The sequence below is a fragment of the Phyllostomus hastatus genome, unplaced genomic scaffold (assembly GCF_019186645.2).
Source record: "Phyllostomus hastatus isolate PE091 unplaced genomic scaffold, TTU_PhHast_1.1 phas_contig_1162, whole genome shotgun sequence".
Taxonomy (NCBI): domain Eukaryota; kingdom Metazoa; phylum Chordata; class Mammalia; order Chiroptera; family Phyllostomidae; genus Phyllostomus; species Phyllostomus hastatus.
Genome location: NW_025333537.1, coordinates 9,574,635 through 9,599,999, shown reverse-complemented (window position 1 = coordinate 9,599,999; position 25,365 = coordinate 9,574,635). Strand labels below are relative to the sequence as shown.

General features: G+C 55.5%; 1 protein-coding gene across 2 annotated transcripts; it reads right to left on the bottom strand.

Annotated features, from left to right (window-relative positions):
• Positions 1-114: 114 nt before the first annotated feature.
• HVCN1 (hydrogen voltage gated channel 1) lies at positions 115-25,126 on the bottom strand. Of its 2 annotated transcripts, XM_045842447.1 has the most exons (8): positions 25,084-25,126; positions 24,585-24,661; positions 20,282-20,321; positions 10,255-10,536; positions 5,419-5,523; positions 2,657-2,888; positions 565-677; positions 115-256 (listed from the first exon to the last, which is right to left on the bottom strand). In XM_045842447.1, the coding sequence occupies exons 3-8, from the start codon at positions 20,300-20,302 to the stop codon at positions 191-193; spliced, it is 819 nt and encodes a 272-aa protein (XP_045698403.1). In that variant the 5' UTR covers positions 20,303-20,321; positions 24,585-24,661; positions 25,084-25,126; the 3' UTR covers positions 115-190. The 2 variants fall into 2 exon arrangements, with proteins under 2 accessions (XP_045698403.1, XP_045698409.1); XM_045842453.1 differs by lacking the exons at positions 20,282-20,321; positions 24,585-24,661; positions 25,084-25,126 and adding an exon at positions 15,704-15,827.
• Positions 25,127-25,365: the final 239 nt, after the last annotated feature.

Below are 25,365 nucleotides of genomic sequence, written 5' to 3'. Positions count from 1 at the left end.
GCCACACCAAGGAAGAGAGAGCGCCCTCCGGAAGACCGTGTCCCTCCAGCATCCAAGCTGGGAGGGAGGCGGGCAACGGCAGCAGACCAAGCCTGCCCTGTGGATGGCCTCGGGGGGACGGCCGTCGTCCTGGTTCACTGCGCGAGCCCGTGGGGCGGGGCCTCCTCGGCGGAGTGGGGCGCGTGCGCCTCTAGTTCACCTCGCCGAGCAGTCCGTGCTGTTTCAGCAGCTTGTTCAGTCTTTCGATCTCCTGTTCCTGTTGTTACAAAAGCAGACAATAACTGAACTGACCTTCCAAGCCTCATCGGGGACGCAGCACTGAAGGGGGCCCACGTTCCCGGTGGAATCAGCCTGCGGGAAGCAGCTGCTGTGCAGTCACAGGGGACAAGAGCAGGGACAAGGGGAGGGGCGCCTGGCACAGCTCTGGGAGGGGGGCAATACCTAAGCAACCCTGAAGGACAGGAGGACTTGGCCAAGGGGAGGGTGCTGGGGCGGAGGGCGCAGGCCTGGCGGGGAGGGGCCCCGTGCTGCAGGCTGGGCGTCTCCCCAGGAGTGCTTTCTCACCTTCTCGGAGCAGCTGAACTCCAGGTGTTGGATCTTGGCGGCCAGTTGTATGTTCATCTGTCTTAACCGTAACATTTGCCGTTCGGAACGTGTCTTAACCGAGATAATTATCCCTGAAAAATAATTGAGGGTCTTAATGATACTGGTTTCTAATTGAACCCCTTGAAAAGAGAATTCTGCGTCCCTCATAAATGTGTGCAGTTGGGAAGACTGGTGACAGACAAGTCAAAGGCATCGGAACTGGGAGAGCCAGACGTCACTCCTGAGCTCCACAGCTGTGAAACATTTCTCTCCCGTTCCCATGGGCTGAGAAATCCTCCGGCACAATCACCGAGCTGATGAGCGTTAAGCTCCTCGCCACAGAGCTCGCTGGCCACGGCACTGCGGGGCAGCCGTGTGCAGGAAAGGTTCGCCGGGGTGCAAAGCTGGAGACGCTGGCACGTGGCGCCGGGCCCGTCACTGTCCCAGCTCTGCTCCCACAGCTGTGGCCAGGTCAGTTGTCGGGCAAGGACCTAAATCTTGGCCGACCGAAGGGTCACTGGCAGCCTCATCCGACGGCTCCCAGAAGCCCACACCACGGGCAGGGGGGGTGGGGGGAACACTGCCTCAAAAGATGGCGCCGCAGCTGGGGAAGCTCCTCCCCTTTCCAAGCAAGAGGGACTGAGCCCGCTGCCCACGCGTGTGGTGCCCACGCGGCCCGGGAGCAACGGGCCCCGAGCCCCACGTTCTCGGTTGTCTCACTGAACCTGGCGCAGCTCCTGTTGCTCCTTCAGACCTTTCACGCCCGTCACGAAACGTGGCAGCAGCGCGGTCACGGGCATCAGCCCGTCCTGCGTCCTGCTGCCACTGAGCCTCAGGAAGTGACCGAACCTCTGAGTCCTGGTTTCCTGGGCAAAGACAGGTCTCCCCGTGGTGGCAACGGGCAGTGACTGGTTGTGATGAGAATCAGTCATGGTTTATCCACCTCAACTGTGCACAGCCTCCAACAGGGTATCTTTCTGTCTGATTAATGAAATAATCAACTAGCATCAGCATCATCAATTGTATCTGAAAATCCTCCTTGATTTCCGTTGATAGCGTCCAGATGAATGGTCTTAGTGGGCTTCACTCCAGTCACTGCGTCTGACCTGGGCCCCGAAGCCCCCAGTGCCCCCAGGCACAGCCGTTCGCGCAGCCCCACACCCCGGCAGGCGCGGCCCTTCCCTGCCTGGTCTCGCTGCGGCCGAGCCGGCACTGGGCTCAGGAGGCCGTGACAGGACTCACTGTGCCACCAAGGGAAGAGCTCCATGTGACGATGGGACCTCCAGCGGGCCCCACTGGCGCTCATTCCCCTGACAGTGACCCACAGCTGATATGTCGCGTCGGGGCCTAGTGCAGGGATTCTCGAACCTGGCCCGGCACCCAAAGGCAGACACCCTGCCTGGGCCCCACCCCACCTCTGCGTCAGACTCTCCTTTTTTTAAAAAGCAGTCGCTGAAGGTGACTCTGACACGGCAGGCGTCGCAGCAACTGAGTGCCTGCACCTGAACACCCGACCCCCTGCTGATCACGATGTCACGTAGAGTCCCGGCAGGCTCGTGGCTCCTCTGAGACAGAGGCGCCCTGCACAAATGGCGGGTACAAATAAGCAGTGCTTCCCGGGGTCCAACGCAGGTGTTACGTCCCCAGAAAGTGTCCAGTGGGTCAATTCGGAAAACGCCCCAGTTCTCAGAGCCTCCCCCTCCATCCTGCAGCCGCGTGCTGTGACTTGGAAGGGGGCGGGGTCTGGCCGGTGTCCAGGGTCTTCCAGCTTCCTCGCGCCCTTTGGGATGGTGCCCCTCCCAAGGTGGGACACGGTTCGGTAAAACACTCCAGGGATCAGCCTTAACCTTCCCACAGACACCCAGCAACCAAGGAAGCAGGGTCTGCAGGAGAAAGGTAGCTCCCCTCGGAGCACAGAGGTGGCGGTGGGACACCAAGTGGGCGACTCCCCTTTCCTCCAGACTGCAGGGGAGGAGGGAATCAGCGTGGAAAAACCATGACTGGCAGCCTCTGCATGTGCTCTCCGCCCCCCGCCCCCCCACCCTACACCCCGGGAGCGCAGGGGACATACCGTTGATGATCCGGGCCACGCGCCACAGCCGGAGCAGGATGAGCAGGCCCAGAGCCTCGAACTCGTGCTCCTGGAACACGAGGACGATGTCCAGGACGAACGAAATCACGACAACAATGGAGTCCAGGATTTCAAACTTGTGGTGGAAGAACTCCAAGCGGAAAACAAATAATTTGAGGGAAATCTCCATCATAAAGAAGGTCAGGATGGCTATGCTCAGGTAGTGGAACACCTGGAGGGGACGAGGAAGCACGGTGAGAGCAGACAGAGCCAGCCCGGCGCAGGTCACACAGACCTGCTGGCCTTGAGTGCACCTGCCGGGCCGCCAGGAAGAGATGTCACTCACTGACCGGCCCCAGACCCCTGACTCGCCCTCCTCCCTCCCCGTGTTTAATCATTAAGCTCTCAGGACGACGGGGTTCTGGTCAGCACCTAGTTGTCTCGGGAACAAGGTCTTGGGTCTGCTGACCACAGAGACGGAGTTTTCAGTCAAACTGAAGATAGCCTCTTGGCCCCGGTTGTGTTTCAGCTCTGGACCCGGGAAAGCGCAACGATCTCACCGAGCAAGTCCTTGCAAAATCACAGTGACTCCTTGGCCGACAGCAGGGCCAGATACAACGATCAACTACCCCTCCCCTAGTGCCCACCAGTCAGCAGGGACCACGGCCCTAACTGCTTCAGGCACCATGAGTGATGACCGTGCCCCTATCAAGTCCATCCCCCGGAAGCCGTGGGGGAGTCAGGTCTTTGAGCGTTAGCACCCGTGACCCCGAGCATGGCGCCATCTCCTTCGTAAACCCTTACTTTCTTGGCTGCAGGGTCCTGCTCATATCTTATGGGGCTTTGATGTGCACGCAAACGGACCCCTTAGGTCCAGTGACGACGCCACTGCTAGGAATCTACCCCGCGGTGAAACTCGTGTGCACGGAGACATGTTGAAAGGATGGTCACTGCAGCATTGTTTGCAAAGCAAAAGACTTTCTACATGTTTTGTAGAACAATCATAATATTCCTTAGAGGGCAGGTGTCAAACGCATCGTGGTACCTCCCCATGGAGCACTGCACAGACTGTCAGAAAGACCAAGGCTGATCCGTGTGGACTGACTGGAAATGATCACCAAGGCAGATGGTGAGCAAAGCGTTCCTAGATCTTGATGTATCAATACTGGCCTTTACTAAAGTAACAATTTCCATTCCGGGGGCAGGGAAAGTTCGAAGTCAGCTGGGACAGCACCGTGGGCCTACCCCTTGCTTTCCCTGGGCCTGAAAGCAAGGAAATGCTCAAAGACGACGGAGTCACGTCCAAAGGACGCAGCAGTCTGCTTGGGGGCTCACCGTGACCAAACCTGGGACAATCTGAATACCGAAAAGAATGACTGGGACTGTGATACACTGAGTACACACACAAAGAACCCCACGAGTCCACAGCAAGGGGTAAATAATGCACACACATGCACTCACCCAGGAAAAAGGAGGAAAGCCGTTCCTTATAAAAGAACCACCACGTGACGTACAAGACAGAATTTGAAATGAGTCTGCACCCGCATTGTATCCCTGATCAGCCAGTGCTCATCAGTGGATGCTAACTGGCTATTAGATATCACAGAACTGATCATTTTTCAGGTGTGATAATACTGTTATGGCTCTGTAAGAGAAGGAACTTTGTGTGTGTATCAAGGTATTTAGGGGTGAAGTGTCAGGATATCGAGCTTTCAAATGGTCAGACAGTAATTGTATGGATGTGTTTGTGAAGATACAGAGATATAAAGCAAGTATAGCAAAATGTATACTTGCCATGTTTTCATGATAAAACACTGAGGAATAAGAGAGGCACAAGACAGAACAGCAGGTACATTCCTGTTTCCGTTAGACGAACAGAAGGAGAGAAAAGAAACCCGTCTCCAGAAGGACTGGGCTGGCCACAGAGGGAAACCTGACAGCTGCCTCCAGAAAGAGGCCGCAAACAGGAAGGATTCTTTTCTTCCCTCCCTCTTCCACTCGAAAGGACATTTTCACATTATCAATTGAATTTTGTTTTTAAAAAAGCATGTCCCCAGTTTTGTTTGTTTGTTTGTTTGTTTGTTTGTTTGTTTGTTTTTTAAATGGCTGCCTCAGCCCTGGCTGGTGTGCCTCAGTGGATGGAGCATCAGCCTGCGAACCAAAAGGTCACCGGTTCAGTTCCTGGTCAGGGCACTGTGGGCCAGGTCCCAGGCTGGGGGTGTGAGAGATGCAGCCAATTGATGTTTTTCTCCCTCTCTTTCTTCCTCTCTTCTCCTCTCTCTAAAAATAATAAAATCTAAGAAAAAACATTTTCAAAAATAAAAAAAAAAAGGCTGTCTCCCCATGGGGCATCCATTTTGCCCCTTGGGTGAATGTCTGGGAGGGCCTAGGGCAGGAACTGTGAGGGGATTCACGGCGGCACACCCTCCAGTGGCTCCAGCCTGGGGACCCCATGGGCGCGTCGACAGGAGAGTCAGCGCTCGGCCTCCAGGGGGCGGGAAAGGGTCGTCCTCCCCCTGGAATCAGGGGCGGGCTCAGCTCAGCGGTGCGGGATAGCCATCAGTTGACGTGGGAAAGTTTCCTGCTTGTAGTAAACGCTTATCTACAATTTGGAAAGGAAGACATCTCCTCTGCCCTTGGACTAAAAGCACCCACACTCTCCTCTCACGAGGCCGCAGGGCGGGTGTTTGCTGCCCCACCCTGTCCCCCGCTGGGTGCAGACCACAGAAGCGAACTGTATGAGAAGGTCGGTGACAGCCTACCCTGGCGGCGTAGTTATTCTTGTCGGGCTGGATGATCTTCAGGTCCAGGATGAGCTCGGCCAGCACCAGGAGGGCATCCAGAACCACCAGGCAAATGATGATGACCTGCGGACCGAGGCAAGGAGTGGGAAACCGTGAGACGGAGATGGAGACCCGTCTCCCATGTTTAATTTAATTGATTTCTTTTTTTAGAGAGGAAAAAAAGTGTATCAATTTATTGTTCCACTTACTTACACACTCATTGGAAGCTTCCTGTATGTGCCCTGACCGAGGATCGAACCCACAACCTTGGCGTATCAGGATGATGCTCTAACCAAGGGAGCTACCCAGCCGGGACCCCTCATCCCATCTTTAAAGGGCTGGTTTTGAAACATCAGGACGGCACCACTAGGGAAAAACACCAAAAACGGAAGGCTGCTGACCATAGATAGCCCAGGCACCCCGCAGGGGGCCCGCTTGGGGCCGGCTCCTTTCCACAGGAGCCCCTCCGCCTCCTCGCCGCCTTCCCGGCCTGCCCGCCTCCGACCAGCGCCTGTGCCCTGTGCCGGAGCATCTCTGCACGGCTCACTCACGGGCCCTCCCTCACGGCTCTGCTCTTCTCTGCTCGGCCCCCACTTCTCAGCCTCTCTCAAACCCGACGGCTAATTCCTAAATGGCGAAAAGCAGGTAATAAAAAAAGGCCTGGCACGTTTTTATTTTTCTAGTTCTGTGAGTTGCTCTTGCTAGGGTGAGCCCAGAAAAGGGTCTCGGTAAATGAACACACACATGCAGCCTCACAGATGGGAGGTGTGGAGGGAACCTCCCGGGACTGCCCAGTCCGGGTGGGTCACAGCGATGCCCGCCGTGCACATAAGATGGCTTCAGCCCAGAGCCCCGAGGCACCTGCCCCAGCAGATGGAGGACTGAGAACAGTTGTCAGAAAGACAATGTCAAAAAAAAAAAGAAAAAGAAAAAGAAAGAAAGACAATGTCTGGATCTGCTGGCAGAAGAGGGTGGAAGGGACTGGGGTGCAGGGAGGGGGTGATCTCAGCGATGGTGGTGGTCATGGGGACGCAGGTGGTAACGACTCTGGTGAGGACACTCGTGGCGGGGTGGAGGTGACAGTGTTCAGGGAGACCATGGGGACCACGTGGGGGTGATGGAAATGGCAGCAGTGGGAGGAACCCCGGAGGACACCCCGTGACTTTCCTCCTGCGGAGCCTGTGGGCCCCCACTTGCTCCCTCCGGGGCCTCGCCTCTGACGCTCTCCCGGGCACGGGCTCCCGGCCCTGGAGGCTAGTCCTGCCTTTACCTGGCAGTTCCTGCAGTTGCAGGGTGAAGTTCTACATATCCAGGCCTACGTGAGAACGGACTATAAACCTTTTGAGTACTTCAACCTGTAGCTAATGATTTCAGCAACGGAATTATTTGATGGCATGGTTTATGGTGAAATTGCACGGCCAACTGCTTTTCAATGAAGCTCTCACACATATCCAAATTCAGCAGCTTAATAAAGATTCAAGCTCTTGGTGGGTATTTTTCCCCTATTCTTTTTCTTCCTTCCTCCTTGGTCTTATTTCCGAGCAAAGTGGCCTGACTGGAGACCAAGGCACAGGAATCTTAAGAACAGGCTGGCTATTCAGCCATCAAAAGAAACGAGGTGCTGACTTCTTTCCTCCGTGCCACACCGCGCACGGGCCCGGAAAACACTGTGTGGCGTGAAGGAGGCCGGGCACACGAGACTGTGTGTGTTGCACGACCGCATTCAGGCGAAACGCCCGGAACAGCAAACTCTACAGACTCAGAAGGGTTCGAGGTTGTCGGGCTGGGAGGGGGTTGTTCATCGGGGGCCGACTCCCCTTTCGGGGCGACGAGCACGCTCTGGAGCGAGAGAGCGGCGACGGCCGCACGACACTGTGAAATGTGCTAAATAAGTGCCACGGAATGATTCACGTTGGAATGCCGAACCTTATGCCACATGACTCTCTCCTCTGACAAGAGAGACAGACAGGCTCAAGGTCACAGAACGACAGTGCTTGGGTCCCTACCCGGGCCTCTCGGAACTAAACCCCATGACCCCGAATCTGCCAGTTCACAAGGCAGGACTACTTCTGAGGGGAGTCACACACACAGAACAATCCTGAGAATTCAGGGAGGCTGGTTTGTTCCAAATAACGCCCCCCAGCCCCCTGGCAAAGACGGCCACAGCCGCAGCAGAATGCAGTGGTCCACGGGCAGGCTACGGGGCGGCCGGCCCTGGGCCAGCTCCCGGCTCCCGCCTTGGCCTGGACCGTGCACACAGCTCCCAACTCTGCCGAGCCTCAGCCTTAACTCTAAGCTCCAGTGTCCTCCTGGGTCACACTTTCCACCCCAGAGCGACAACGGAGCACAACACGAGGCAGTGAGCGGTGCTTAGCACAGGGCCCAGCCACAGGGAGCCGGTAGTGAACGTGAAGCTCTCCCGCCTTCACGGCTGTGGTCCGCTGGCCCGGTTACCATGCCCACCGTGGTTTCCACACGGGCCCCACACACCCTGTATTTTTTCCCTTGGTTGTGCCATCCCATCTGAGTGACAGCAGTAAAAACTATATATCATGACCCCTTGGCCACCTCAAACCATGTGGAATAAGTGGTGATTGCACCTAAGAAAGGGATTCCAGAACTTTCTTGTATGCTGGTTCTCCAGCCAGAGCTCAAACCCCCAAACCTGTATCCCCCACACCGAGGTGGCCTCCCTGCTGCTACTCTGAGCCCCTCTCCAAATCTGCCCAGGTCACCCTGCTCCCACCCACACAGAGGACCTTCCACAGCTGCCCACTGCCCAGGGATGATGGCGTTCCAGAGCCTCCTCTCTTGCCAAGCGGCCCCTCTTCTCGCCATACACGTGCCACGTGGACCCTTCTGGAGTCCCGAACCACTGCAGACGCCCGGCCACCTGGGGCCCTGAGCAACAGGGCCGTCTGTCTGTCTGGAGAACTCCCCGCTCCCCTCCGCAGAGCTCACTCCTGCCCAGCCCGCAGGTTCGGGGTGGAACATCACCTCCTCCACCACAGCTCTCCACCCCCCACTCCCAATCCTAGACAGGTCTCCCCCACCCTGGGACTCTCACAGCCCCCTTCTGTTTGCCTGCCGGGGGCTTCTCTCCTCATGTGGCCAGCCTCTGGGTGATTTCTGGAATTGCTGCCTCGCTGAGCTCGGATCCTCCGTGTGAGTGAAAGCTGGGAGGTGCCTCCCATGCTCACCGCTGTGTCCCCAGCCCGTGGGTGCTGAGAAACGACTGTTAGGTGAATGGATAAACATCTCTACTTATTTTATGACAGTCAGTCTTCTTTTTCCCCCAGTACTAGTGTCCCTGGGGGGCGCAGCTCAGGGGGCCAGCCCCAGCCCATGTGGCTTGGTGGGCCGTGTCAGGGGAGACGGGAACCTCCCAGAGGGGCGTGGTCCAGAGCTCCCCCTGCAGCTGGCAGGAAGCCGGCTCCTTCCTTCCGCTCCTGAAATTGAGGGTTTGGGATTTCAACCCCAACAACTTAATGCCACGTTTCCTTTCCCGTCACAGCCGCAGAGCAGAGCGCTGTGCTGGGTGGCTGGGCCGGCATTCCTTCTCTCAGCCGCACGACAGCGATGAACGCCCAAAACCAATGTTTCCTTTTTTATCTGGGAGCAAAGTCAGTGACAGGAGAGGCGAGGGCTGCTTCCCTCCGCTTCCAGAGAGGACCTGGGCTCTTGGTAGGAACCGGACTGTCTCGGGCCAGGGTCCCCAAAAGGGCTCCACTTGGCAACTGGGCTGACAAGGGCCTCCTGCTTTCTCCCGGGACTCAGACACGCTTCTACACATCATCGATTGCCCTCCTGAGGGCTGCAGGCTGGGGTTTGAGGGCTGGCCAGACTCCGCCTGCACTGGGCCTTCAACAGTCAGAAGATGTGAGGACAGATCCTGAACTCTGCAGGAAGCCCCATGCCCTTTGCTGTTCTTTGAAGTCCAGCATCTCCCTCCCCTGTCCTCCCCGTGACCACGCCTGGCAGTCGGCAGTGTGTGACGGCCGGTCGGCCTTTCACGCATCGCCCCGCACAAGCAGAGCCCGAGGCCCCCACGGGGACGAGTCGGCGAGGCGTGGGACCCTCCCGGCCTTGTCACCTCAGGGCTGGCACACAGCGTTGGCTGAGCAAACGCAGGCACATTTTTTTTCTGGCTCCCATGCTTACCCTTTAATCTACTTGGTGAGTATGTGTGTGGGGGGACAATTTGCATAACACAAAATTTACCATTCGCAGCATTTTAAAGTTGGCCTCAAGTTCGGCAGCGTTCAGTACATCCCCACGGTTGTGGGACCACCCACCGCGTAGTTCCAGAACATTTTCACCATCCCAAACGGGAGCCCTGTAGGCACCATGCGGTCACCGCCCACCCTTCCCTCCCTCCTACCTGTGACTCCCACCATCCCGCTCCCTGTCTGTACAGGCTGGCCTGTTCTGGACATTTCGTATAAATGGAGTCACTAAATACACAGCCTTTGGTGTCTGGCGCCTCTCGCTCAGCATCGTGTTCTCAAGGTTCACCCCCCTGGTGGCTGGTGTCAGGGCCTTGTTCCTTTTTATGGCCGACTAGGGAGAGACCACATTTTCTTTAGCCATTTATCAGATGACGGACCTTTGAATTATGATCTGTTCCATCCTTGATAGCATGGAACCTGCCCTGTGTGCCCAGTGCTGTCCGGGCGCCTGGCACGTGGTCAGTGCTCGGGGGTCACGTGCACCATGAATGAGGCAGTGGCCCCAGATGGGCTCCCGCCCCGACCTTGTGACTCTCAGCTGACAGCTGTGCCCCACCCCGGGCACCTCGGGCCTCTGCCCACCTACCTGAAACCTGTGGGAGCTGAAGAGCTTCCTCAACGTGGTCCTGAAGTCCAGGGGGCGCTTGGGCGGGGAGGCGGGGGCTGTGCTCGGATTCGCAGCTCTGCCCTCCTCGGCCGAGTTGGGGTTTTGTGGCGGCTGCTCCTCCTCTTCCTCTTCCTCCTCTTCATTCTCCCATTTCTTGTAGTTGATGTTCCAGGCATGGTAGTCATCGCCGACGACGGTGAAGTGCTTCAGGAACTTGCTCATCCTCTCGGCGGGAGCCACCTTGGCCCTGCGGGTGACTGTCTAAAGGGAGGGGACAGAGAGTGAGCGCTCCAGCAGGGCGGCCCGCAGAGCCCGTCCGGACCACTCGGACCCCGGTCTCTCTGGCAGGGAGAGGGCCCCCGGCTGGGCCGGGCCACAGACGTGACGAAAAGTCCCGGGGGCTCAGGGCGCCGAGAGAGCACAGAGTCCGTGAGGTCACGGTGGTTTCTTGTGCTTTTATTTTTGGAAACCAGATTCTCAGCGCTGGTGAGGCAACAGGAAGCACCAGACCCCGTCAGGCCTGTCGCTGTGGTCTGGCCGGCAGTAACCAACGGCATTGGCACTACAGCCCAGTGACAAAATACACGCCACAGGCCCACGTGTGAAGGACGGAAGAACAGGCTCATGGTTCAAAGAAATCACAGCCTGAATAACCGGAGGTGAGAGTTGGAAGAGGGAGGGGTGGCCAAAAGTAAAAGTAATCAGAGTTTCACAGAAAAGCGAACACCCCCAACCCTGCTTCATGCCGCAGATGGAAGCTTGAAAGGTGAGAAGCGAATGGATTTTTCCCAGGTTCAGCCAGCGAGGTTTTAAATACACTGTGGATGGCTGTTTAAAGGTAGATGCCTTCAAAGCAAAACGCAAAGAACCCTCCCCTCTTTACCTAGGTAACACATTTTTTATAAAGTTCAGTGATGGCCCTGGCTCAGTGGTCTGAGTGCCGGCCTGAGAACCAAAGGGTTGCTGGTTCGATTCCCAGTCAGGGCACATGCCTGGGATGCGGGCCAGGTCCCCAGTAGGGGGTGCGTGAGAGGCAGCTACACACTGATGTTTCTCTCCCTCACTTTCTCCCTCCCTTCCCTCTCTCTAAAAATAAATAAATAAATAAATAAATAAATAAATAAATATTTTTTTAAAAAGTAAAGTTCAATAATGAAGACTTTTGGGTATGGGCACTAGAACAGGCCACGTGGTCTGAGGAGCAGGGGAAGAGAGCCCAAAGCAGACCCAGGCCCCCGTGGGAACCTGGGTGTGATGGTGGTGGCAGCCCAGGTCTGTGGGAAGGGCCCCATCCCCCACCACACACAGAATCCATTTTGGAGGCATTAGCATTAACAGAGATAAGTGGACTTTTAAAAAACTTCAAAAGTCTCAAGAGCAAAATACACACAAGTATCCTCATGACCTCAGGACAGGGAAAAATTGCTTCAAGAAGGCATAGAACCCCAAAGAAATGGGTAGATTTTGTGATTACATATCGCAACGTGTTTAACGTGTGGCCCAAGAAAACTCTTCTTCTTACAGTGTGGCCCAGAGACACCCAAAGGCTGGACACCCCCCGAGAGAGGAGACGTTACACTGGAGTATTTGCATTCCCAGGGCTCGGGCCTGTGACTGCCTCTCTTCTCCGGACCGTGTTCCTAGGGGGTCTCATTCGGCAGCGGGGCTTTAAAGGTCCCTCTGCATCGAGGGTGCGTTACTATCCAACAGTCTCTCCAGTCCCAGTCTTTCACCCGAACTCCAGACATGATACCAGTTGTTTACAGGACGTCACCAGTAGTTACCTAACATCCATCTTTTTTTTTTTTTTTAAACCTTACCCCAGGACATGCTTATTGATTTGAGAGAGAGGAGAAGAAACAGGGAGAGACAGGGAGAGAAACATCCATGGGTTGCCTCTTGTATGCACTCTGGCCAGGGGCTGAACCCACAACCTAGGCGCGTGCCCTGACCGGGAATCGAACCCGCAACCTTTCAGTGTACAGGATGATGGTCCAACCAACTGAGCCTCACTGGCCAAGGCCCTAAAAGCTATCTTAAACCCTCGCATGTCCCAAACAGCATTCATTCATCGCCCAAACCTTCCCCATCTCAGCTGACAGCATTTCATTGGCCTCTCTCCTTAGGCCAATGACCTTGGCATCATTCTTGACCCTCCTTTCTCTCACTCGCAACATCTGCCCCTACCATTTTGCCCCTAAATTTTGTCAGCTCCCCCTTCAAACCGCATTCCAGGTAAGACCACTCGCTGCTACGCCCATCTCCATGGCTATCCCTGGTTCCCACCAATCACTTCTCGCCGTCTCTTGCAGCAGCTCCCCGCTCCTCCCAGTGTCTGCCCTCCACGCAGCAACCAGAACGAACTTTCTCAAATGGAACTGAGGTCGTGTCACGGGTCCGTCCTTGGAACCCTCAAATGATTTTCCAGCAGACCCAAGAGCCTCTCCCTAGAATGCTCTTCCCCGGGACATCTGCGTGGCTCGTACCTTCTTTTAGGCCAGGATTCTGCCCACACGTCACCTCCTCTGAGAGCTTGTCCCGCCACCCTCCCCTGTCGCACGGCATTCCCCTTATCCTGCTCCATTCATCTCCATGCGCACTGATTGCTGTTCAGCACTATGCATGTGCGTGTTCATCTGTTCAGGAGCTGCCTCCCCAGCTGGACCGTGAGCTCCATGAGAAAGAATGGGACTTTCCCTGCCACTGTCCCCTCAGTTCCTTGCACGTAAGAGACACACAACCATTCAGGTACTTAAGTGACTGAATGAATGCTGCAATGTGGTTAAATCTTAAAGAACATGTTGAGTGTAAAAGGGAGCCCCTGGTTTGAGACGTCCTCAGGTGCTAAGAGACCCAAGGAGAGCTGGTGACCCCTTCATCACCTCCCGAGAGCGAACCTTCTGACTCCCTGTCCACAACCTGGGGCCTGCCTGGCTCTCTTCTCCCGCCCCCACCATCCACTTCCTCCTCCGCCACCACCTCGGCCAAGCCTCCATCCTCTGGTCCAGGACACTGCAACAGCCTCCGAGCCATCCCCCTCCCTCCATCCAGTTCTTCCGGCACATTCTCCACCCAGCAGCCCAAGGGGGTCTTATAAACCCTCACCTCTGACCGTAGCACTGCCCCCTGCACTTTGCTCTTTGAATAAACATCCAAGATCCTTCCAATGATGTACGTGGCCCTGAGGGGTCTGGCCTCATCTCCTGCCCCGTGACCACACTCCAGCTACGCCGGCCGCCCTCCGTCCCTCCAACATGCCACTCTCCCCGCCTCCAAGCCTCATTCATGCGGGCTCTTCCTTCAACCTGGAATGTTCTCTCCGCTCTCTGAGCTTGGCTCACTCTTCCTCGTGCTCGAAGCCTCAGCCGAAATGTCCCCTCCTCCGAGAGGCCCTTCTTGACCCCTGAAGTCCAAGTCAGAGCCCTTCTGAATTTTACAGCCTCTCTTTATAGTCTTTACTTTTCCCTCTGAGAGCCCTTATCACAGTTTCTAACTGGAAATTTTTCGTGTGTGGTTGTTTGTTTATTACTCCCCGCTCCACGCGAACATTTAAGGTCCACGAAGGTACAGTCTGCATGGGCAGAGTCTCACCTGACCCCTGACTGCGAACAGGGGCCTCACGGGGTCGGCTGAGGGCGCTGGTGGCCTGCCTCCCGGACGGAAGTGCGGCCCGTCTCGGGTGGGACTCTCCACCGCTCGGTTCCCGGGGCTGGCCAGGGGCCGGGCGGGCCTTGTGGCCCTCTGGGTGGCTGCTGGCCACATCTCCCCAGACGCCTCATCTGGCAGATGGAGCCCTCTGGTGCTAGTTTTCCGTGTGGTGGGAGCCTGCGGGCGCCTTGCAAAAACCACATTTATATTCTGCAGGAGAGGAAATTTTTCTTTCTGAAACCTTGTGGTCAGTAAAGAGGCAACTTTTAGTAATTTGGGATGAAAATATTTACAGCGCCCAGCAGAGCAGAAAACTCTGGTTTTAAGTCCAAAAAAAAAAAAAATCTGTCATTTCAGAAGCAGAAAAGTTCCAGAAAGGAGCCAAAATATAGCTCGCCGTGAAGACGTGGCCGGGCCTCTGACATCCACCGCCCACCCCGGACTCTCCGCCCGCAGTGGAAGGAAGGGCCGGCTCGGAGAGGGAGGCAGAGCCTGGCCTGCAGCAGTGACCCTCCGCAGCCGCCGCCATCTTTCTTACTCGACTTTGAAAACTCGCACCCCCGCCACTCAGGCTGCCTCGTCATCTGCAGATGCTTCACTTCTCTGCTGTCGCCTCCTGCCGGCCTCCAACCCCCAGCCTTTCCATTCACATGAGCTGAGGGACTGAGCCCTTTCTGTCACTTGCAGCCCTAAAAGCCTAGGGGAGCAGAGGCCCCTAACACTGGAAACCCCCCAGCTGCAGCTCCCCTGCATTAACCCTCGCAGTCCCACCGCATCCTGACCCTACTCGCTCTGGGGTCACCTTCCTATGACAGCCACAACTGCGGTCCCCGCCTACGTGACTGCCCCGCCGCACCCTGCCACACTGCTGACTCGGTTCTTTTCAACAGCCTCGCCTCTCGGTCCCCCCACCCCCCCCGCCCCATCTCTGGCTGCCGCCCTTCTCAGTGTCCTGCACCATGTCCCTGCCCCCACGCCATCTGAAGTCCCTGACACCCCGACCCCGTCCTGGCGCAGGGTGACTCTCCCCGCTCTGGCGCGCTCCGCACACCTGTGTTCTCAACGCTGTTCACGTTCGAAGTCTCAGCCACGCATCAGGTATCGTGCCCCAGTCTGCTGTGACCCACACTGAACGACATTTTTTGTGTATTTTTTCATTTATTTTTAGAGAGGGGGCGGGAGAAAGACAGGGAAAGAAACATCAATGTGCGGTTGTCTCTCGCACGCCCCCTACTGGGGACCTGGCCTGCAACCCAGGCATGTGCCCTCACTGGGAATCGAACCAGTCACTTTAGTTCATAGGCTAAGGCTTAATCCACTGAGCTGCATCAGCCAGGACCAAAGTGAATGGACTTCTTATCCTTTCCCCATATCCATTCCTTCCTCCATGTCCCCCTAGGGTGTGACATCACAGCCATCCTGCTGCCCAAGCCCAGAGCCAACGGCCACCCCCTAGCTCCTCTCTCTCCCTCAAGCTCATCGATGTCACCTCTTCAACGCCACTCACCCTCCACCTCTTCTCCGTCTGACCCCCTCTGACCAACACAACACCTGCACCAGCCTCCCCATGCGGCCCCCTGCCCCACCCTTCCTCCCCACAGTGGTGGCCAGAATCCCCTTCCCCCACTGCCCACCTTTCCCACCTGCCCCCACCATTGCCTCCAGCCCCACCCCCACCCCCATGCCTGCCAACCGCTGCCTTCGGGACAAAGGCAGAGCTCTCTGGGCCTCCCCAGGCCCTGGTCTCCTCCCAGCCGCGGGCACCCTCTGCCTGTCTCACCCCGGCTCTCTCTCAGGCCTCCCAGACACCTGGATTCTACCTCCCCTGGGAGGTCTTCTTTAACCGCTGCCCCTGGGCCGAGGGTCCTTCCTCTATTCCCCCATCATGCCGCTCGCTCATGGGCACTACGCCTCTCGGAGTTGCCCATCTCTGGCACGGGCCTGCCAACTCAGGGGGCGGGGGGCCCACACTTCCTCCCTCGGTCACAGGGAGGGGCTCAACAAATATCTGATAGACGAATTAACCAAAAGCCCCACAGGTGCTCACCCCGCTTTTACACATGACCGGTATTGCGCCGGAACAACTGCTACTGCCGGGGAGAGAGGGAAGAAACTCGAAATACGGGCCTAGGAGAGGCGGAGAAAATGTGTCCTCACGCACATCTATTTTCCTTTAAGATTTTATTCATTTATTTTTAGAGAGGGAAGGGAGAGAGAGAGAGAGAGAGAGAGAGAGAAACATCAATGTGCTGTTGCCGGGGGCCGTGGCCTGCAACCCAGGTATGCGGCCTGACTGGGAATCGAACCTGCGACGCTTTGGTTCGCAGGAACATCTATTTTTACGGGCTCCGAGGCTGCATCTGTCGGAGGGGAAGCCCCGATTACAGGGTCATCTTTTTAAGAAATTCAGCCGATTCCCGATTCCCGGGGCCCAATGTCTTTTAGCTCCCCATTTTCCTGTTCCCTCTCAGAGCTCAACTTTTGGGGACTCGATGTGCTTATAATCCAAACCCCCACCCCTGAACCTCCCACGGGGCACAACAGCAGCAGCATCTATTATTACTCACTGTTGGTGGTATTCTTTGTTGTATTAGCATAACCCTAAGCTCCTGAAAGGCGCCATTCCGTGTACATCCCTAACCCAACCCTCTGAGGTCCAGGCCATCATTTTGGGCCTTGGTGAGGGAGGTGCCACACCCTAAGTCACACACTTGGAAAATGGCAGCGCCAGGATCTGTCCCCAGTGCTGTGTGACTCTTTAGAACACGTGGCCCGGAAAAAGCCAGGCAGCCAGTCTCTGGACAGCTGCGTGCCAGGAAGATGTCACGGGTTGAGCTGTGGTTGCCCTAAAATTCACAGCCACCTGGAACCTCAGGATGTGACCTTACTAGGAATAACATGGGTCTTTGCAGGTGTGATGAATGTGGCCTGTGTGACCCTAGCTGGAACCTGGTTTCCTCTGGGCGTCACCCCATGCACCTTTTCCCCCTTTGCTGATTTTAATTTGTGCCCTTTTGCTGCAATAAATCACAACCATCCGTCAAACTGTATGATGAGTTCTATGAGCTCCCCGAGTGGAACGTTGAACCTGGGGTGAACTTGGGGAGCTCCGATGTGCTCCCTTATTTAAAAACTCTTCTCTGGCTTCCCACCGCTCCTAAAAATAAAGACCCAGGGGCCTGCCAGAGGCCCATGCTGCATGCCGAGGCCTGCGTCTGCCTGTCTGATCTTGCCTTCCACCACCCTCCTCTCTGCCGGGGCCTTATGTCTCTGCTCAGCCCTCTGCACTCCACAAGTTCCTCCAACCACAGGACCTTTGTAACTCTCCTCTGCCTGAAATTCCCACTGCTCTTCCACCTGGCCATTCGGCTTCTTCCCCCGCTTCAGGAGGTCTCTCTCCAGCACCCCGAGCATCCCTGCACCAGGAAGCTGACCCGGCACCTCTCCCCCTCCGCACTGACGCAGGGCTCCTCTCCCCCCCCACCGCACTGACGCAGGGCTCCTCTCCCCCCCCACAGTGGGTTCAGGTCCACCCGTCTGTGTCTGTTGGGAGTCTGTCGCCCCCATCAGGGCAGAGGCCAGGTGGGCTCCTGCTCAGGCAGTATCCCGCAGGACCCCACCAAACACACACCTGGCGGGTGGCTGCATCCCTGGCAGGAAGATCCCCTCCCCCACCCCCGGCCCCTGGGGATCTGTGTTCTGAGGAATGCCTATTTTTAAAATCAGGGAAGTCTTTAAATAAGCGTAACAGTTTTTCCTTCTCTAGGGTGGAGAGGAAGTTTGAGGTTCACAGAAACAACCACCGGTGACAGCTGACCAGCTCTGGGGGAGGGGGTTGCTGCCTGTGCACTGAGGGGCCAGGCTGGCAGCCCAGGTACCCCCTCCCCCGACCCCACCAGCTGAGCCCGACACTGCATCACTTCTCTCCTTCCCCTGCAGGGTCAGGGTCCCTCCTGTCTTGATAAGACTCTGCCAACCCAGCAAGGCAACCGTGAGGCTGGGTGGGCGCGATGCGGGAGAGAGTATCTGCAGCCGTGGAAATCTCAGTGATCATAACGGGAGCACCTGCCATTTCTGAGTTCTGTGCAAAGCCCTTTAAACCACACTGCAAAAACTCTATGAAGTGTGGGCTTGAGTCTCCATCAACAGGTGAGGAACTCGGGAACAGAGAGGCCAAGCCACATGCCCCGGGTCACACAGCCAGTGAGAAACAGAGCTCGGTTTCTGACCCAGGCGGCGGGGGCCCAGAGCCACCTTCTTTTGTTTACAAAAGCAAAGAAAGAAAATGAAAGCAGAGGGAGAAAAAAAAATGAAGTTATCCAGCTAGAAATCAAGACCTATCCCAAGTGTGAATGAGTCATCTGGGCGATCCCACCCCCAGTGCCTTAGCGACATTGCGGCCAGCGAGAGGTCAGGATGAACACTTCGGGGCACCCACTTTTCTTGCCTCACAGTCTAACCAGTGGCTCTTTGTCCTGGCCACACACTGGAACCACCCAGAAGCTTTAAAGAACCCCGATACCCGGGCCCCAGTGCCCCAGGATTGAGATTCAGTTGGCCTGGCGGTGGCCTGGGTGTCGGGGTCTGCCATGCGCTGCCCAGGTTGAGCACCAGCGTGAGGCCTCGTGAGAAATGAGCCAAAGGGCTCCAGGGCTTTCTAAGCACCCCTGGCTCCCATGTTCCCCAGAGGTGGCTGGTGTCATGCAATCATATGAGACGAGAAATAGGTCAGCTGATGGGCTGCGAGCCCAGCTCACCCTCATGATCAAGGCCACAGTCCCCGAGTGTGAGTGTTCACTGTGATCGGGCATCCTGCCAAGTGTTTTCCACGCTCACTCTTGTTTCATCCTCACCATGACTTAGCAGGGAGTTACTGCCCCCATTTTGCAGAAGAGGAAAACGGAGGCCCACAGAGGGAGGGGGGGAGGTGCAGAGAGGGACTCTGAGAAGGGCAGCCGTGCCCAGCCGGCTCAGCCCTCTCAGCAGCGCTGGCTACAGCAAACCAGGACTGAACCACGGTTGAACACCCCGCCAGTTTCTCCTATCATACAGTTGTTTTCCTTTCAGAAACTAGGAGAGCTGGAAAATTACAAAGCTCCTAAAAGCAATCCTATTACAAGTTTTTTTTTTAAAAACACAATCAACTCCGTAAGAGCGCTGAAAGGAACCTGTTCTCTGAATCGGTTAAGAGGCTTATTCGCTACAAGTGGTCCTGGCCCGATATTCCCCAGCGCCCCACAGTGCCGCTGGGCCAGCCCCCTGTGCCGACAAACAGGCTCCAGCCCCCAGGAGGGCGCTGGTTCTGCATTCCAAGCCTCTGCTCCCCCCACCCCCCAAGCCCCGCAGTCTGCGGCCTCACACCCACCCCAGCCCCGTGACAGGCCCCGGAAGCTCCCTAGCTTCATTCAGGCCCCAGCACGTCTGGACCTCGCTGTCATTCACCCCAGCGAGCAGACCTTTACCCTAGATCGATTTCTTTTAGTAGTAATACTGTGAAAACATGAGCAAAAGGAAATAAATTCATAATAATCCCAAACAGACCCAATTTATCATCATCTACCTGTCTTACCTGCCTCTCTCCCTAATCCAATGTCTTTTACAATTATAGTCAAAGACCGCAGGAGACTTTGTATCCTGCTTTTCCCACGAGGTACGTGCATCGGACTTGTTGATAGCTTTTTAATGGCTGAGACCCACACCAAGGGGTCACTGCTCTCACGACTGCGTTTTCTGATCCTCATTTTCTGCACCTTTATCGCCAATTCAAAGACCACATTTTCTCACATTTCCACATTTGTGAAATCTGTGTGTTTTACAACTGACCGGTTTCAGTGTCAGTTGTCGTATTATATTACAATAAATGGCGGCCCTGTTTTTGTCTTCTTCACAGTCCATAAATAATAGTGCAGCTACGGTCAACAATGTCTTAACGTGCTAAGAAATAGGGCACCATGAGTTAACTGCCCTTCTTCCTCTCTATGGGTGATTTCCTTTCCCGTACGTGAGATGACCACGTTTGATCACAAGCACTTCCACGGTTCCTGATACACACCATCTCACTTTCCCTCCAGGACAGCTATGTGGGCTGGCCCAGCCCCTCCGTAGACTGGGAATGAGACGGCTTCACCACAGCCTGCCCAGCATCGAGCATTTCCACTTGCTCTTTTGGTTTGCCTAACTTAATAGGGAACTACGAAGGAAAGAAAGTATGAGCTGTTTCCATCGGCCTTTCTCTGACTAATAACAACGGCTGGAACTCAGAAGCGTCTCCCCTCTACCCTGTTAGAAACGGCGCATGACGGCGCTGTCCAGGTGGGTCAAGGCCGGTCAAGGCCGGGAGGCTCCCGAGTCATCTTACCTTTTCGTTCCAGGTAGCCATGTTCCCGTCGTCTCTGGATCTGGAAAACAGTAAAACATTTGTCTGGATCTGTCATCCTGCGGTCATTCGCCTTAGCATGCACTTCGCAATATTTCCTTACGCATTTTTAAAATAGTTTTTAAGCTTGATTTAAGTGTCTGAAAATTAGTCAGTAATAAAGCTCAAAGTGTGTGGAGAAGGACATACATCCTGGGTATGTACCCGAAAGAGCCGAAACAGGCACTCGGTCAAATGCACGCCCACAAATGTCCATGGCCGAAAGGCGGACACAACTCGAGTGTCCGGTATCATGTACACAGATTCATCAAGGATGTTACATCCATATGACGGAATGCCATCCAGCCACAGAAAGAAAGAAATGAAATACCTTTTATAATATATATAAACATAGAACCATTGCTATACACCTAAAACTAATAGTCTTGTGTGTCATTTAGACTTCAATAAAAAAAAAAATGAAGAGTCAGCAAACCTCTAAAACATTATGCTAAGTGAACGAAGCCAGACACAAAACATCCCAGAGGACAGGATTCCACTGACATGCGACATCCAGAACGTGTGACTGTAGCCAGAAAGCAGACGGTGGTTGCCCGGGAGCGGGGGAGGGGGGAGTGGGGAGTGAGGGCTCAGCAAGGTGGGACCTTCCTTTGGGGATGATGAAAAGGTTCTGGAACTGGATAGAGGTGGTGTCGTCAATGCATTAAATGCCACTGGACTATTTATAATGCTTAATTTTATATGAATTTCACCTCAATTAAAAAACAACAACAACACCCAGACATATAGATTGCAGTGCTGAGATTGTTCTGAAAAGCAGCAAAGAATCCAAATGTCCACCAACAGGAGTTTGGTGCAGTTAAGGTACATCTGAGCAGCGGGAGACTTTCCAGAGAGTCGCCAGCTCGATTCCCAGTCAGGGCACAGGCCTGGGTTGCAGCCAGGTCCTCAGCTGGAGGCATGCAAGAAGCAGCTACACATTGATGTTTCTCTCCCTCTCTTTCTCCCTCCCTTCCCCTCTCTGTAGAAATAAATAAATCAAATCTTTAAAAAAAAACAAAAAAAAAGTTTGCAAGGATATAGCCAAACTCTTCACAGTGGGTACTGCTGGAGAAAGAGGGAGCGATTCGGGAGTGGGGTGGGGATTTTTCCCTTCTCTCAGCTTTTGGATGGTCTGAAGTCTTACAATGACTGTGTGTCACTTCTTAAAAATTATTTTTAACGTAGTGACACATGCATGTAGTAAAAATTTAAATAATACAAAGAGGTATACTATGACAAGCGAGTTTCCTTCTACCCAGTCTTCTCAGAAGCAGCCACTCTGACCCATTTCCTATGCGGCCTTGGCAAGCACATGCAGATTTTATTCTTTTTCTCTTTCTTTTTCCCTTAAACAAACGTTGAGTCCAACTCTCTGCTCGGAACCTTGCTTATTTCCCTGCAGGGTGTGGTGGGCTGAATGATGGCCCCCTGGAGATGCCCATATCCTAAACTTATTCCTCAGAACCTGGACGTAGGCCACTTTCCGTGGCAAAAGGGACTTTGCAGATGGGATTAGATAGGGACGCTGAGATCCCCAGGTGGGGCCAATGTAGTCAGAAAGGTCTTGATAAGCAGAGCGGGAGAATCAGACACACAGAAGGAGACGGGACGTGAAAGCTGCAGTTGGAGCCAGAGGGGGATGAGAAGGTTTTGTGCTGCTGGATTTGGAGACGGGAGGGAAGGGGTCATGACCCAAGGGATGTTGGCGGCCTCTAGAAGCTGCAAAAGCTAGGAGAGGATACAGCCTCTCCCCCAGAGCCTCCGGAAGGGACGCAGCCCTGCCCACACCTTGGTTTTAGCCCACGGAGCCTGTTTTTGGACACCTGACCGTCCAGAAGGTTAAGGTAATACATTTACGTTGTTTTAAGCCACCAAACTGTGGTCAGTTGTTTCAGCAGCCACAGGAGACTAGTACAGTATCTCAGAGATCTTTGCATGTCAGCATGCTGGAGATTAAGTGCATTGCTTGGAGTGCCAGCCCGGGATTCCCCTGGGGGAATACGTGTAGCACCACTGGCCATCAACATGTAGGCTGTCTCCCAATCGTTTTCGTGTCTCCATGTTTGAATGAATAACCCTGTACACTGTGTGATCCTTTTATACTTTAAAAAATTACCGTTTGGGAAAGAAAAATTCACAAAGACTTAAAAAAAGAAAAAAAAAGAGTTCTTTCTCTCCCCACGGTACCATGCTGATGGACTCTCAAAGAGTTTCTCTTGCTGCTTGACTGGCAGAGCGGTTTCTGCAACCAGCAGAGTTTGGTTCCATGAGTTCCTGTCCCAGCCCCTGGGGGCCCTGACCCTGCTCTCACAAGACGGGCTCAAGTGGAACCATCACCACAAGTGAAGGTGAAGGGAAAACTGAAGGTGCCCTCTGAGAGTTCCTCCCTCCACAAGACAGGAAACAGAGCCCACACGTACGTTGAAAAAGACCCAGCTTCAGTAACTCAAGCAACAGAAAATGTAAACCTATCACGACCTCCCCATTAAAATAGACAAAACAAATAAAACCAAGAACACCCAATGCTTGTAGGACTGTAGAAAAACTTGCATACATTGCTGGGGATAATTTTTCTAAACAGCTGTTTGGTGCTTAAGTGGCATGTGCCTTCAGAATAATCACATCCTTGACTTGAACAGTTTGGGGGAACTATATCTGAAAAGAAATCCCTTGCAATTTGGGCAAAAACGGTTAAAGCGAAGTGGGTATTAGGACTAGAACCTGGAAACAGTGGCAGGCCCCGTTTTAGGGAGAAGCTCAGAGAGGCCGTGGGCAGTTGGGAGGAATAGCAATTCTGAGGTCAGCGTAGAAATGTAGAAAGAATGCCATTAAGCAACGAGAGGCAGACCTCTGATGGTTGCACACACGGCTTGCAATTGTTTAAAATTATCAGAACTTTTACTATGTGCCCGGTACAGACAGTGCCAGGTTCTAGGGAATCCAAAGCTAAGATCCAGGCTCTGGCAGGCTGACAGTTTAGCCAGGGAGACAAATGGGAACCAAGGAAACACACAAGCAAGGTAACAGGATCCAGGGCTGAGCATGGGAAGCAAAAACAGTAACGCAACAGAGTGCGGGTGAGCGTGGCCCCTGCAGTAAGGTGGGCAGGGCAGGCTTCTGAGTCTTTTGTGGCAGTCCTGAGGTGCAAGGAGGTAAGTCTCAAGAAGATGGCAGGAAAGAACGTTCCCAAGAGGGGGGTGGGGGTGGGAGGAGCATGTGCAAAGGCCCTGAGGGAGCAGAGAACTCAGCATCTCCAAGGAGAGAAGTGTGGCTACAACAGGTAGCCAAGTCAGAGGAGAGTAACAGGACAGTTGAGTCCAGACTCAAGCAGGCCCGATCAACGCCGAGGATCCGGGGGGCTGAGGTGGGAATGGCCAGATATACAGAGCATGCCAAGGGGTAGAACCCACTGAGGGCCTGGGGGTCAGGGCCAGGAGGAGAGCAGATTAGATAGCAGAAATGCTCTGGGCTTCCTCCTTCTTGCTAAACCAGTGGTGGGGGAGGGCTTGGGGAATGCAGAGCAGGTCTGGAATTGTGTAAGCTGCAGCCCAAAGACTTTCAAACCCTTGCTCCTACCAGCCTCTCCTACAAAGCGTCACAGCAGGGAGAAGTTGCCACCCCAAGTCTTGGTCTTACTCAAGAAGCTTCAGCCGCAGGTGGCGTCGCCCGGAAACACTGCAGATCTCAGAGAGCTCTGACTGGGCTCAGGTTAAAGGTGTCTGGGACAGAGCAGTGCTCTGAGGGGGACGGGCATGGGGCTGGAGGGGGTTACGGCTCGGTCCAGGCGCTAGGCTAAGCCTTTACACCGATCGTCTCATTTAATCTGCTCAGCAATCCTGTGAGGTAGGTACCTCGTCTGACCCCAGGGGACAGAGAAGGAAACCAAGGCACGGAGAGGTGAAGTCCCCGGGCTAAGCCCACCAGAGCCTCCTGTGCCCCGAGGAGGCGTGAAGTGAAGGCCCCACAGTTCCTGGAGGGGGCTGCCCCGCTCCCCCCACTCCTGCAGTTCAACCTGCCCCAACCCCCCATTCTAATTTTTGGAACCCCTCACCCAGGTGAAGGACGGGATGCCCTGCAAGGACAGGCAGGCTGGCTCCTTTCAGCCTCCTCCTGGGATGCCCAGCCTTGGCTTTACCCCCCCCCACTCCCCCCCCCTCACCCTCGGCTTCTCTCCCTGCAGTCTGGGGTGGGGATGGGGCAGGGCGGAGATGAGGAACAAATGGACTTAGGGGTTCACACCAACCTGGGTTTAAGTCCTGGCTCTGCCTCCTTCGTGGCCCAAGGCAAGTGGTGGCCGTCTTTGAGTCTCGGTTTCCTCACCTGTAGGAGGGAGACAAGGATGGTACCGCCTCACCTGCGGCCGCTGCCCGGCTGTGATGAAGTGAAGACACCTGGCCCGAACTCCAGGCGAACGGGTAGTTCTTGGAGTCATGACTCCACTTTCGAGGGGAGACAACTGAGGACAAGAGGCTTCTCTCCCAGTTCCCGCGAGTGTCGTCTCCGGCCCCCCACACCCCCGGCCCCTGCAATGGGTTCTAGTACCCCTGAGCAAAGCGGAGGTTCCGGGGAAGCCACTGCTCCCCCGCGCTGGGAAACCGTAGGACCCAGGGCACCTGCGGACGGGCTGGGATCCCGCGGGGTCCCCGCAGGGTGGCGGGGGCCCGCTCTCCTCGGGGGGGCTGGGGCGCAGGGAGGAGGGCTGCACACCAAGAGGGGGCGCGTCCCACCCGGGGAGCTCTCACCTCGCGGTCCGCTCGCCCGCGGCCGCCGCTGCAACTGCGAGCACGCCCGGGCCGGCGCCCCGCCCTCCCTCCGGCCCCGCCCCTCCGGCCCCGCCCCTCCGGCCCCGCCCCTCCGGCCCCGCCCCTCCGGCCCGCCCGCCAACGCACTCCAGTCCGGCCTCCGGCGCCGGCCTGGGTCTCGGTCCCCCGGTCCTTGCTCTCGCCTGTCTGTGGGTCTCCCTCTGGATTTCTGGCTTCCCCCCAACCGGCCCTCCCGCTCCGCAGGCCCGAGCCTGGCCTGGG

Excerpts from the sequence above, each read along its gene's own strand:
- HVCN1 (XM_045842447.1), bottom strand. The coding sequence starts at position 20,302 with ATGGCTACCTGGAACGAAAAG. Across the intron at positions 10,537-20,281 it reads TGGCTACCTGGAACGAAAAG|ACAGTCACCCGCAGGGCCAA; the intron begins GTAAGATGACTC and ends CCCTCCCTTTAG. Across the intron at positions 2,889-5,418 it reads AGAATAACTACGCCGCCAGG|GTGTTCCACTACCTGAGCAT; the intron begins GTAGGCTGTCAC and ends CGTCCCCTCCAG.